Source organism: Danio rerio, chromosome 19, assembly GCF_052040795.2.
Source record: "Danio rerio strain M-AB ecotype USA chromosome 19, GRCz13ab, whole genome shotgun sequence".
Taxonomy (NCBI): domain Eukaryota; kingdom Metazoa; phylum Chordata; class Actinopteri; order Cypriniformes; family Danionidae; genus Danio; species Danio rerio.
This window is the reverse complement of record NC_141039.2, coordinates 393,341-408,617: the sequence shown is the minus strand read 5'-3', so window position 1 is coordinate 408,617 and position 15,277 is coordinate 393,341. Positions and strand designations below refer to the sequence as shown.

At 42.9% G+C, this 15,277-nt stretch overlaps 1 protein-coding gene across 7 annotated transcripts in view; it reads right to left on the bottom strand.

The window, feature by feature from the left end:
• syngap1a (synaptic Ras GTPase activating protein 1a) overlaps nucleotides 1-15,277 on the bottom strand; it is a 59,430-nt gene that overhangs the window by 37,484 nt on the left and 6,669 nt on the right. For 4 of the 7 annotated variants that reach the window (XM_087295147.2, XM_087295148.2, XM_087295145.2 and 1 more), the window contains exons 2-3: nucleotides 11,281-11,411; nucleotides 10,700-10,805 (exon numbers count right to left, since the gene is read on the bottom strand). In XM_087295147.2, the coding sequence (XP_087151273.2) occupies nucleotides 10,700-10,805; nucleotides 11,281-11,411 (237 nt within the window). Of the gene's footprint in view, nucleotides 1-3,805; nucleotides 4,415-10,183; nucleotides 10,209-10,699; nucleotides 10,806-11,280; nucleotides 11,412-15,277 lie in introns of those variants that run through there. The other 3 variants (XM_087295149.2, XM_087295150.2, XM_087295151.2) reach the window with 2 other exon arrangements.

Here is a 15,277-nt window from a genome sequence, read left to right as displayed (position 1 = left end):
TGCTGATCTACTGGGATTTTCACGCACAACCATCTCTAGGGTTTACAGAGAATGCTCCGACAAAGAGGAAATATCCAGTGAGCGGCAGTTCTGTGGGCGCAAATGCCTTGTTGATGAGGCCAGAGGTCAGAGGAGAATGGCCAGACTGGTTCCAGCTGATAGAAAGGCAACAGTAACTCAAATAAGCACTCGCTACAACCGAGCTCTGCAGAAGAGCATCGCTAACCCTAACCCACACACACAAACACACCAGATCTGGTGAACACAGCGTTAAAGCATGGTGTTTCAGGAGTAAATCCAGCTGAAAGTCTGTTGTCCCACACACACACACACACACAGGCTTTAGTGTAAATCCGGCCTGCACTTTCTCATCTCATTTGCATAAAGTTCAGCCTTTCTCAACTCCTGATGCTCTCGTCAGCCAATCCCACAATCCCCCACTGCAGAACAACACCTGCTCACACCACCTGAAGATCCCAACACACACACACACACACTCCATCTGCAGATATAATCAAACACACACACAAACCCACACACACATACTTTATCTGCAGATATGCTTACACACACACACACACACACACACACACATGCGCACACATGCACACTGCATCTGTTTAAACACGCTCACAGTTACACACTTCATCTACAAATCTGCTCACACACACACACACGCTTATTCAAACACACACATGCAGGCAAAAACACACTTTATCTGCAGATCTGCTCAAACATACACACCGACGCACACACATACACACTCACACACTTCATCAGCAAATATGCTTCAGATGCACACACTCATTCAGACACACACACATACAAACTCTCACACACACACACACACACTCAATCTGTAGATCCACTCAAACACACACACACACACACACACACACACACACATCATCATCCACAGATCTGCTTAAACACACACACTTCATCTGGAGATACACACACACACACACACACTTCATCTGGAGGTCCATGCAAACACACACTTTATTTTGAGATCCACACACACACACACACACACACTTCATCTGCAGATCTGCTCAAGAACACACACACACTTAATTTTGAGATACACACACACACACACTTCATCTGCAGATCCGCTCAAACACACACACACATACAAGCACACACTTTTAACCTGCTAGACAAGGATAAAGCCACAAAGCAGCATAACACACACTCCGGCAACCAATCACAACACCTTAGCAACAGCATAGCAACCACCTGCCAACCAACCAGAGCTGTGAACAGCAAACATCATTCACAAGTCCTCCATCCAGAACCAGATGCATCAAATACTTCTGCAACATTCCTCTGCTTTAATCACACACACACACACACACACACACACACACACACACACACACACACACTGTCAGAAAAGTGTGCAGATTCTGTGTGGGCCGCCGTCGCAGAACTGTTCGGCACCGATCCACAGGCCACAGCACTTATATTGGGAATGGAGGAGCAGCAAACACAACATGCAGACCGACAGCAGCTCTCACAACACACACACACACACACACTTTACCTTACACTGATGGAGGAGTTACTAAAACATACAGGAGTCTGTGCTGATATTATTATATCCATTGTGTGTTAATCAGTGCTGGCCAAAGATTCACTGCATCCAAAATAAAAGACTTTTGACCTGATAAATACACTCACCAGCCACTTTATTACCGGGTCGGACCCCATACTCCTCCAGATCTGTCTGAATCCTTCATGTTGTAGATTCTTCAAGCTGCTGGAAATATTCCTCAGAGATTTTGCTCCATATTGTCATGATAGCATCACACAGTTGCTGCAGATTTGTCGGCTGCACATCCATGATGCCAATCTCCCGTTCCACCACATCCCAAAGCTGCTCTATTGGATTGAGCTCTGGTGACTGTGGAGGCCATTTGAGTACAATGAACTCATCGTCATGTTCAAGAAACCAGTCAGAGATGATTGAGCTTTATGACATGCTGCGTTATCCTGCTGGAAGTAGCCATCAGAAGATGGAGACACTGTGCTCATAAAGGGATGGACATGGTCAGCAGCAATACTCAGGTAGGCTGTGGCATTGATGCTCAATTGGTACTAATGGACCCAAATAAAAATCTCCCCCACACCATTACACCACCACCACCAGCCTGAACCGCTGACACAAGGCAGGATGATCATGTTGTTGAGGCCAAATTGTGAGTCGAGCATCTGAATGTGTGAGCAGAAATGGAGACTCATCAGAGCAGCAACGTTTCTCCAATCTTCTATTGTCCAGTTTTGGTGAGTCTGTGTGAATTGTAGCCTCAGTTTCCTGTTCTTAGCTGACAGGAGCGGCACCCGGTGTGCTCTTCTGCTGCTGTAGCCCATCCGCCTCAAGGTTGGACGTGTTGTGTGTTCAGAGATGCTCTTCTGCAGAGCTCGGTTGTAGCGAGTGCTTATTTGAGTTACTGTTGCCTTTCTATCAGCTGGAACCAGTCTGGCCATTCTCCTCTGACCTCTGGCCTCATCAACAAGGCATTTGCGCCCACAGAACTGCCGCTCACTGGATATTTCCTCTTTGTCGGAGCATTCTCTGTAAACCCTAGAGATGGTTGTGCGTGAAAATCCCAGTAGATCAGCAGTTTCTGAAATACTCAGAGCAGCCCGTCTGGCAGCAACAACCATGCCACGCTCAAAGTCTCTTGAATCCCCTTTCTTCCCCATTCTGATGCTCACTTGACCTGCAGCAGATCCTCTTGACCATGTCTACATGCCGAAATGCAGTGAGCTGCTGCCATGTGATTGGCTGATTAGACATTTGTGTCAACGAGCAGGTTGGACAGGTGTACCTAATAAAGTGGCCGATGAGTGTATTTATGATGTATATATATATATATAAATACGCACATGCATGCATATATTTAAGAAAATGTTTATCTTTATTTATAAATATATATGTGTGTATATGATACAAATTATACAGAAATTTAAAGAGAGAAAAATGTTTTGTAGTTTTGTTTTTATGCATGTGTGTGTGTGTATCATACATATTCATAATAAATATATAACACACATCAAAATTATGTCTAAACAAACCTTTATTTTGGATGTGATTGATCATGATAATTCTTTGCCCAGCACTATAATAAACATATAAAGTTAAATGGACTGTATATATATACACACACACACACACACACACACACACACACATGCAAGCCTTTTTTACCACACAATGAATTTTCTAAAAAATTATTACTTTGAATTCTCAATTCTCAACTTTTTTACACTTAGAATTCTTGCAAATCTGACTTTACACTTTGCACTTTTCAGACTTTTTTGTCTAAATGGTGAAACTTGCAATATATTATATTATTATAATATATAACAATATAATATATATTTAGTAATTATATTATTAAATATATTATAATAAAAATATTATATTTGACACTTCCTTCCTTTTCCTGATGCTGTCAGAATCATCTCTCCATGTACTCTCTGCACTTCAGCAAGTGCACTAGAAATCAAAGCTGCAGCGGAGCGCACTGTAGCGTACAGTATTCCTGCAGTGTGTGTACTGTACATGTCAATCTGTGAGTGTGTGAGTGTGTGTGTGTGCAGTATAGTGCAGCGCCGGTCTATAGGGGGCGCCACTGAGACAGAGAGCAATTACAGTACAGCTATCGCTAATCCACTGCAATAAACACACTTTGAGGACACACATCCACTCCTAATGACTGAGACAGAGAGAAACACAATCTCCTGACACACAGCAGAGGCAGAGAAGAGCTGAAGAGGCTCCTGAGGGACTTACCGAAGCAGAGACCGAGGCGTCAGGCCCCAGCGCGGCTCTGTGCGTGTGTGTGTGTGTGTTTGTGTGTGTGAGTGTGTGTGTTCGGTCTCCTGATCAGTGTTCAGCGTGTTCCTGCACTCAGAGAGTCCCGCTGTCGCTCCTTCATCTGTCCTCAGATCAGTCCGTCGTTACGCGCTCAACTTTAGTTTGCAGAGGCGCTTCATCATCATCATCTTCATCTTCAGTATTTCACGCGTGATTATCGCTCATTGATTCGGTCTCCGCTGGAGCTCCGCGTTCCTCCGTCTGCAGTCCGCCCGTCGGTGCTCTCTGCTCGGCCCGCGCTCACTCGAGTCTCCGCCGCCGTTTCCAGGGTAACGCAGAGATTCCCGCCGGCGCTCATCGTTCGCTCCGCGGTGAACGCGACAGAAGCGCGCGCGGCGGGTTGATGTGCGAGCGGCCACCCGCGATCTTCATCCCGTTACTCCTGCACCGTCGTCTTCATCATCATCATAACCATCATCATCACCGAGAATTATAGATGTGATGTATTCAGCGCGACGGTTAGACGCGCAGCGCGAGAGTCAGGAATGGTCCTGCGTGGGCGGGCCGCGCGCGCATCCTCCTCCTCATCTTCATCTCACACTCACACTCACACACACACACACACACACAAAATATAAAAACCATGCAGTCCTACAGCGCGCGCGTGTCTGACAGGCTGAAGGAGATCTGATACTACCTCACATGTGCACGAGCCGCGCGCGCACACTGCGTTTCCATCCAAAAGACGCGAATAAAGTGAATGCGCACACTGGAATGATCACAGACACTTGCGAATAAACGGGAAAAACGGAATTTGCTACGATAAACTGAGCGAGTCTGCTTTAATAGATGAGGAGGAGGAAAGAAGAAGCTGCTGACATGATGAGCGCGCAGACAGATGCTCAAGACAGTTCTGGAGGGAAGAGTATAGCGAGTAATAACACTGAAGGGGCCACAGTGGCTCAGTGGTTAGCACTGCACCCTCACAGCAAGAAGGTCTCTAGTTTGAGTCTTGGCTGGGTCAGTTGGTGTTTCTGTGTGGAGTTTGCATGTTCTCCTCGTGTTGGCTTGGGTTTCCTCTGGGATTTGATGAACTAAATTGGCTGTAGTGTATGAGTGTGTGTGTGTGGGGGGGGGGGTGTTTCCCAGTACTGGGTTGCAGCTGGAAGGGCATCTGCTCTGTAATACATGTGCTGGAATAGTTGGTGGTTCACTCCGCTGTGGTGACCCCTGAAGAATTAATGGACTAAGCTGAAGGAAAGTGATTGAAGAACACTGAAGCCCTGTGATGACGGACTGACAGAGGGCTGAGCCCTTTTACAATCAGCACAACAACATCTCACATCTGACACACTGGAGATCTGCACAACAACATTAATGAGGCAAACACCCTCACACACACACTTACATCTGTCAAATCATCTGAGAGAAACGACAGCGCTAAAGTCCAGAACGATGAAGACTTTCCTCAATAAATCTGAGTTTCTGTGCATTTCTTTATTGAATAATAGTTTCTCCTTCTCAGCTGTGCGCATCAGGTTCTATGTGGGTTTTCTGAAGATTCAAGATTCATAAGTGTTTGCACATCTTGGTATTTCCATCAAGCATTTTTATGCAATAAACCAAAATATCCAAATATAAGTGAAGAGCTGCGTTTTCATCCACCTTTTAAATGTTCATTTTGGATATGCACATAAACAATCAGCTGATGGAAACGCCATGATGAGCATGCATTTAGAAAATGTGCGTAAAAAACATGCGCATAACGAAGTAGGACAAACTTTTATTCGATAAGAAAACATTTGCATTAATTACGATGGAAACACTTCTCCCAAATAAACTTCAGTATTAAAAAAGTCATGTGATCAGCGCCAATATTACAGTGATTAAATGCATCAACAGCACCATGGTGCTCACGGTGACCCGAGTTTGATTCCCGGCACGAGGTCCTTTTCCGACCCTTCCCTTCTCTCTGCTCCCAATACTCTCCTGTCTGCCATCTCTACTGTCCCAAAGGTAAAAAACCCCTAAAAATACTTATAAAAGAAGGTCATGTGATATTGTTATAAGAGATCATGTGATGATGGAAATGTGTGTGTGGATAATCCCGCAGGCTGAGCACACTGCACAACATCTGACATGTTGATTTGGTCATTTTAAAATGCCTGAACTGCTTCAGTATTCATTCATTTTCTTTTCAGCTTAGTCCCTTTATTAATCCGGGATCACCACAGCGGAATGAACCGCCAACTTATCCAGCAGGTTTTCACGCAGCTGATGCCTTTCCAGCCACAACCCATCTCTGGGAAACACAATGAATGCATGAATGTTCAAACACACACTCATGCACTACGGCCAATTTTCACCTGTAACATGTGTTTGGACACACTATACACTTATGCACTATGTACTTCTGCACTTACACACTCAACAGTGTAGTATATGTATGAAGCGTTGTCCCAAACGGAACACTAACATTTTTTATTGTGCATTAATTCAACCATTTCCCGGATGATGTTTGCTGGTTGCCGAATCAGTGAAGTAAATGACCAAACTACCAAATAACACCTGCCATGAGAATAACCGCAATCACCATCAGGAGGCGCTATAATCCCTCTCATAGGAGAATACTGCTGTCACTATCCAGAATAAATCAAGTAATCCAACATGAGCCACTGAAAGCTCCGCCTCTTCTGCTATGTGAGCAAAGCTGTGGGCGTTGAGTGTGTGAAGTGTCCAGCATTACTCTCTTCTGTTTACCATTCAGGTAAGTAAAGTACACTGGTAAATTTGAGAGTTTTCAGTGTGAACACTCTACTTACACTATTTATACTACAAAATGACAGAATAGTGCATAAGTGTGCGATTTGTGACGGCAGTAACAGACACTGCACACCTGACGCCTCTCCAATGGTCATATAGTGCACGCTTTTCATTCAGCTTGAAAGCTTCCCGCGCTGCAGGAGAGCGGTTGATCTGTCTTATTGATGAGGTAAAGTACAGTCTCAGGTGTATTCGTGATTAGTTAACTTCACTTCAGTGACTGTCGGCACATTAAAGGGATAATTCAACACAAAAATGACCATTTCCAGTTATTTCACTCACCAACAGGTCATGAAGATGAAGGAGACTCGCATTCATGAGTGGAAGATTAAAGCTGATTTAAGGCTGAATCTGTCACCAGTGGCACGGTGGCTCAGTGGTGTCGCAATGTAGCTACAGAGCACTCAGGTCGCTGGTTCGAGTCCCGGACGGGTCAGTTGGCGTTTCTGTGTGGAGTTTGCATGTTCTCCCCGTGTTGGCGTGGGTTTCCTCCGGGTGCTCCGGTTTCCCCCACAGTCCAAACACATGCACTATAGGGGAACTGATCATCACTTAAACTAGCCTTAGTGTATGAGTGTGTGTGAATGAGTGTGGTGTGTGAATGAGTGTGTATGGGTGTTTCCCAGTACTGGGTTGCAGCTGGAAGGGCTTCCGCTGTGTAAAACACAGCTGGAATAGTTGGCGGTTCATTATATGAAGCACCAAGAAGCACAGATTCAGCTCAAAACCTGCCTTAATGTTCCACTGGATGAAGAAAGTGTCCAACATGTTGCTGAGCGGAGGGTGAGTGAATGAACAGGAGATTTTCAGTTTGGGCTGAACTGCCCCTTTAACTTGACTTCAGCAGTTCTGCACATTATGTAAATCTCCAGACTATACTGGAATCACAATAATGATTAACATCTGAAATTATGCTAACGCTTCTGAAAATTCCAGCAAATCTCTTGAATTAGCAATGAAAAGTCACCACCGTCATCATCATAAGGGACACATCAAACTGAGCCCACACGCAGCTCACACCCCCCTGCTCTGAGGACAATGGTTTGATCTGCAGCAATACATAGCAAAGCAATGCGGAACAGTCCAAGGTGCGCACGGGGAGAGGAGTTGGCTGGTGGCACAACGACTTACAGTTTCCATGACAACACAAGCCTTCAATCTGCGGATGGCCGTCCTCCATATTAAATAAGAACGATCATAAAGCAAAAGGAAAAATAAAAGGAGAGAGAGAAAGATGGGCGGCCAAAGAGCTTTCGCTCCCCCGAGCCTTCGCTTAACACACAGCTACAGCGATCTGTAATTATTGTCATGGTTACCAGCAGAATGGCAGTGTGTGTGTGTGTGTGTGTTTGAGCTCCTGAAATACAATCACATGCATCAGTGTTAATCACAGGCTGCTTCATAATTCTGTACTGTAGGAGCGTGTGAGTTCTGCATGGTTCATTTCTGCAGGAGCTGCTGGATATGATTAGATCTGCACTTATAGATCAGTTTAGACAGCGAAGCGTACAGCATCACCATGCTGACAGCATTTCTAGACACAAACCTGATTTATGTAATGCATCATGTATGCGCAGCGCAGAGACAGATTAGCTTCAGGGATTGAGAAGCATATATATATTTAGATTGTAAAGTGAAAAGCAGATCTCGAATACATCGTAACACACAGGACTGTGTATGCTAGTTAGGGATAGCCATACCAAAATTTTTTAATTCGATACCGATACTTTTTGTTAATATTGTTACGATATAGACATTGATACCACTTATTATTTAAAATGACTTTATTACCTAAAGTTATGTTGTTTTAAATTGTAAAAAAAAGAACAGAAATCAGAGTTTTAGAAACTAATGAAGACAGCAGAAGTCAATGATTTATTTTCATTATTCAGCCTGACATGTTCACAGCTCCAAAATATATTAATGTTTCTCAAAATAAAACATATTGTGTTCAAATAGACAAAAGTTGTTGTTTTTTACCCAGACCTTTAAATAGAGTATACTGTAGAGCAGCGAGCACAACACCGTCATGTTTATATCCAAGGTTATCATACCGTCAGAATCTTACACCGGCCCATGCATACTCGTACACCATCCATATACACAAACAGCACAGCGTGTGTGAAGAAAACATATGAAGAGAGAGAGAGAGAGAGAGAGTGTGTCATGTGTTTGATTGTACACAGTGTGTGTAGTGTGTATATAAAGTGTTTGTGTATCTGTTAGGGCTGTGCAATTAATGGAAAATCCGATTTCGATTTTGGCTTCTAACGATTATGAAAAACCATTAGTAGAGATAAACGATTATTGCATCATACACCGCCCCTTTCCAGTTGTACACATTTGTTGCTCTTAAAAGTGCAAAAGACTGCGAGCCTCTGTGTGTGTGCGTCAGGTCTCATTCGCACACCTCAGAGACGAGCAGAGCGCACACACATCTAAAGTCATCTTAACGTGAGCACGTTAATGGTTTTGAAACGTGGTGTTTATTGATTATTCATATTAACCCTCATTTGTGTAATAAACAAATGAGTCGAGAATCAAAAGACGTGAAAGAGAAACCATTAAAGCGACAGCGCGGAATTCCTACTGCTGTCTGTTTTTAACATTAATCAAACAACAAAAGGAGAAAATCCCTCACTGCTCTCGACTGAAGGACTGCAGTAGCTGAAGTGTTTTTCTGACAGTGATGATGCTTATAGCACAGTTTGTTTCATATTTTTATTCTATTGTATTTATTTCTCTTTCAGGGAGGAAAATAACTGTAGATATGCAGATGAAGTCAGAATTATTAGCCCTCCTCAATATAAGTAAACCCTTTTCCTCCCCAATTTCTGTTTTATTTTATTCAACTTATTTCTGAACATAATAGTTTCAATCACTCATCTCTAAATACTGATTTCTTTTATCTTTGCTATGATGACAGCACATAATATTAGACTAGATATTTTTCAGAATACAAGCATTCATATTCAAAGTGCGATTCAAAGACTTAATTAGGGTAATTAGGCAAGTCAATGTGTAACAGTAGTTTCTTCTGCAGACAATCAAAAATATATAGCTTAAGGGGCTAATAATATTGAGCTTAGAATGAGTTTTAAAATATTTAAACCTGCATTTATTCTAGCCAAAATAAAACAAATAAACCTTTCTCCAGAAGAACAAATATTAGAGGAAATACTGTTAAAATTCCAGAATCTGTTCAACATCATTTGGAAAATATTTATTAAAATAATCGTGATCATGATTTCTCCCGAAATCGAGCAGCCCTAGTATCTGTGTTTACACAGTGTGTGTAGTAGTGTGTATAAATGTTTGTGTATAGTGTGTGTGGCTTTAGTGTGTATGTACAGCTAATGTGTGTATGCATATCCTTCAGGTGTGTGTATGTGTGTGTGTGTGTACCTCACTCAGGGTGGAGTCTGCTATCTGCAGGTGTGTGTGTGTGTGTGTGTGTTGGTGTGTGTGTGTGTGTGTACCTCACTCAGGGTGGGGTCTGCTATCTGCAGGTATGTGTGTGTGTGTGTGTACCTGACTCGGGGTGGGGTCTGCTATCTGCAGGTGTGTGTGTGTGTGTGTGTGTGTGTACCTGACTCGGGGTGGGGTCTGCTATCTGCAGGTGTGTGTGTGTGTGTGTGTGTGTACCTGACTCGGGGTGGGGTCTGCTATCTGCAGGTGTGTGTGTGTGTGTGTGTGTGTGTGTGTGTACCTGACTCGGGGTGGGGTCTGCTATCTGCAGGTGTGTGTGTGTGTGTGTGTGTGTGTGTACCTGACTCGGGGTGGGGTCTGTTATCTGCAGGTGTGTGTGTGTTGGTGTGTGTGTGTGTGTGTGTGTACCTTACTCAGGGTGGGGTCTGCTATCTGCAGGTGTGTGTGTGTGTGTACCTGACTCGGGGTGGGGTCTGCTATCTGCAGGTGTGTGTGTGTGTGTGTACCTGACTCGGGGTGGGGTCTGTTATCTGCAGGTGTGTGTGTGTTGGTGTGTGTGTGTGTGTGTACCTTACTCAGGGTGGGGTCTGCTATCTGCAGGTGTGTGTGTGTGTGTACCTGACTCGGGGTGGGGTCTGCTATCTGCAGGTACGCTGACGGTCCTGCGCAGCAGTTTGTGTCGGTGAGAGACGGGACGATGATCATTCATCAGCAGTGGATGAACCTGAAAACACACACACACACACACACACACACTTAACACATCACATCTGTCTATAATACATCATATAATAATCAGTCCTCATCTCACTTTGTGTGTGTGTGTGTGTGTGTCATAGGCTTATAGATCATATTAGTGTGCGCTGATGCTGCAGGAGTCAAATGCTCATCACAGGCCTGCAGCGCCCTCTACTGTTCACAGAGTGTGTGTGTGAGACTGGGTGTCAGTGTGTGTGTGTGTCAGAGAGATCGACTGTGAGTGTCTGCATGTGTGAGACTGTGATTGAGTGTGTGGATGTGTGAGAGGGACTGAGCTTGTGAAAATGTGTGTGTGTGTGTGTGTGTATTCAAAAGTGATTGTGTCAGAGTTTGTGTGTATGTGACTAAGTGTGTGCATGTGTGTGTAAGTGCATTTGTGTGAGAGTAACTTTGAGCGTGCGTGTCTTAGAGAGTGATTGAGTGTGTGTGTGTGCGTTCACCTCCTCTTGATCCAGCAGGTAGAACTGGTCTCCATCTCTGACGCGGAGCTGTCGGCTCCAGCCGGGGGAGTCGTGTGCGTGGCCATTCAGAGGAGTGTGAGGCCGAGAACATGGAGACACACACCTTCCATCTACACACACACACACACACACAGGAGAAACATCAGTGTACACCACAGCTGAACCAACAGTTAATTTAGAGTCACTGCAGAGATCATCAACCGCAGATCAACACACACACACACACACACACACACAGTGGTGGCTCAGTAGTTAGCACTGTGACCTCACAGTAAGAAGGTCTCTGGTTTGAGTCCCGGCTGGGTCAGTTGGTGTTTCTGTGTGGAGTTTGCATGTTCTCCCCGTGTTGGCGTGGGTTTCCTCCGGGTGCTCCGGTTTCCCCCACAGTCCAAACACATGCACTATAGGGGAACTGATCAACTACACTGGCCGTAGTGTATGAGTGTGTGTGTGTGTGTGTGTGTGTGTGAATGAGTGTGTATGGGTGTTTCCCAGTACTGGGTTGCAACTGGAAGGGCATCTACTGTGTAAAACATACTGTAATAGTTGACGGTTCATTCCGCTGTGGGGACCCCTGATTATTAAGGGATTCAGCTGAAGAATGAATGAATGAATGAGTGAATGATAACTACACTGGCAGAATTGTCTCAGTGGTGTCGCATTGTAGCCTCACAGTAAGAAGGTCGCTGGTTCGAGTCCCAGCTGATCTAAAACACTGTCAAAATTCAGCTTTAGCAGATATAACCCTGATATAATCATCTGCAGATAAATAAATCAATTATTTTTCTCCTCATACTTCAGTCTCTCATCAAATCTTCTGACCAATCAAACAATCTGACATGCCCCTCCTCTTTTTCTTATTGGCTGTTCATTTGATGCAGTTGACCTCGACCACTCTCACTGGCAGAGCACTGATAAATAACGCTATTGGCTGTTTTTTTTAAAGAGGAGGGGCTATTCTATGTCCCGCCCCTCTTGTTTCATGAGATCAAATTAAAAACGCAGATTTCACAGCACTTCACGGCACCTGTAAGGTGAATATTAGCATCCTGTAAAATACAATGTACTGTCATCATGACGAAGACCAAATAAAGCTATTAGATTATAGGGTAATGCTTCAGTTTAGCTCACTATTCACAACATTACCAAACCACTAACTAACACTACCAGCTTAATAAACGACTACTCAGCTGTTTATTAATAGTAATGTAGGAGATGTGTTGAGGCAGGATTAGTGATGCAGAATAAGATCAGACTTTATAACTATTAACGAACAGCTCATATCTTAGTAATAAGCAGGTAAGAAGCGAGCAGTTATTAGCATGACTAAAGTGTTAGCGAAATGACTTATTAAAAAAGTATTACATTAAAAACGTGTATTACTCTGAGAGTGCAGAGGTCAGGAACTCTGAAGACCAGAGAGGAAAGAAAACTGAGCTATTCCTGGAGAACATGTGAAGAAGAAGAAGAAGAAGAGGAGGAGGAGGAGAGCCATGTGTGGCTGAATGTGCCGTATATGGTGCAGGAAACACACAAGACGAATGTGAAACTCAATCTGACACTTGCTTTGTGTGTCGATCGCCCCCACAGCAGAGAGAGAGAGAGAGAGGAAGATGGGCTCCAGCCTGGAGATGTCACTTCCGGACGCCCACTCTCTCGCTCACCCCCGGCCTGTTGCCATGACCACCACGGCTGAAAAAACCACCGATGTAGAGCAGAGAGAGGGATCATGAAGGAGAGAGAGAGAGAGAGAGCGCTGAGCAGTGGGTGTCGATGATGATGAGGAGGAGAGAGAACTATTCTGGAAGAGGAGACGACTCTGCGTTGCCATGGCGAGCCTCTCTCTCTTCTCTCTCTCTCTTCTTCAGCAGCTGGACGTTCTGCACATGTGCAGAAGAGCATCCCTGACTCCGGACACCAGCATCAGTGCTGTGCTCAAGGTCACCACAGTCTGGCCTTGACTCAAAACAAACACACACACACACACACACACACACACACTCCTTCCTTAAACTCCAATGACATACAACACATGTAGAGTTTACCATTATGAATCCATTATTAATGTAAAATCAGGCAGATGCTCGACAACAGAGCTGAAGATGAGAGAGTTGAAGATGACAAAGTTGACTAACAGATTCAACAGTAACAGAGTCGACAGTAACAGAGTTAATGGTAACAGTAAAGAGTTGACAGTAAAAGAACTGACGGTAACAGGGTTGAAGATGACAGAGTTGACAATAACAGAGTTAAAGATGAGAGAGTTGACAGTAAGAGATTTGATGATAACAGAGTTGAAGATGAAAGAGTTGACTAACAGAGTCGATAATAACAGAGTTGACGGTAGAGTTGAAGATGACAGAGTTTGATAATAACAGAGTTGACGGAAACAGAATTGAAGATGAGAGAGTTGACTAATAGAGTCGATAATAACAATTGATGATAACAGTCGACAATAACAGATTCGACAGTAACAGTGTTGAAGATGACAAAGTTGAAGATGACAGAATTGATGGTAACAGAGTTGACAGTAACAGAGTTAACAGTAACAGAGTTGACGATAACAGAGTTGAAGATGACAGAGTTGATGGTAACAGAGTTGAGGCTTACAGAGTTGACAGTAACAGAGTTAACAGTAACAGAGTTGACGATAACAGAGTTGAAGATGACAGAGTTGATGGTAACAGAGTTGAGGCTTACAGAGTTGACAGTAACAGAGTTAACAGTAACAGAGTTGACAGTAACAGAGTTAACAGTAACAGAGTTAACAGTAACAGAGTTGACGGAAACAGGGTTGAAGATGACAAAGTTGACAGTAACAGTTTTGATGATAACAGAGTCGACAATAACAGAGTTGAGGCTTACAGAGCTGATGGTAACAGAGTTGCCATTTTCCAGTATTTTGCACTTTACCTCCAGATGCTAAGCTCAAACCAGACACCACATGGAATGTCAAAAAACTATTTTATGCATTTTCATCATACTATTGTTTTTAAAGAGCGAGTAAGAAATTCCCTGCAACATCACAGTAACAGAGCTGAAACAATTATACTGGAGTCCCCTAATGATTTAATGAGATAAACATAATGACACAACTCAATGGCTTCCAGATTTTCCTGCCATTATAATAATTGTATGAAATATGATAAAAAAAACTAAAATTGCACAACTGCAAAACACATGCACACTAATGCTCACACACACACACTCAAGCACACACGCTCACATACGCACACACTCACTCATGTAAAATGTAAAAACAGGCCAGAATGCTCACTGAACTTGAATCAGCTTAAGAGTTACATAATAATGAATCAGGTGAGAATCCAGAATAAATGAACACACACACACACACACACACACACACACTCACACACACACACACACACACACACACACACACACACACACACACAAACAATTGTTCTGGTATCCTAGTGGGGAATCTCATAGACATAATGACATTAATGAGATTCATAAAAAGTATTTATTTATTTATTTTTAAGTATATCATATGGTGTGATTAGAGTTTGATAAGTTACTATAAAAAAAGCAACTAACAATTAATAATGACATAATTAAAATTGTTTAGATTTTCGAATTTCTTTGAACTCTATAAAGAATGTAATTACTTGAATAATAGTATACAAAATATCTCTATGAATCTCATCATAGACAATAAAAATTAAACTCTTAATTTCTGTATATTCAGTTCTGTCAAACGTAAGTTTAAACGTGAAACATTTTAATTTCACACACACCATATATTAGCATTAATTTCTGACTCACATATTTATTAAACTTCTTTAACTGAAGATTGTTTATATGAATTAATAAAAATAGAATTATTCTGACATAAATTTAAATAACAAAAGAATATAAATGAATAATTTTACAATATATAAGTTTAGGTTCAGTTTAAGTAACCGCAATGAAATTACCTAAAAATTAAAGTTATCCCATACTTTAAATATTT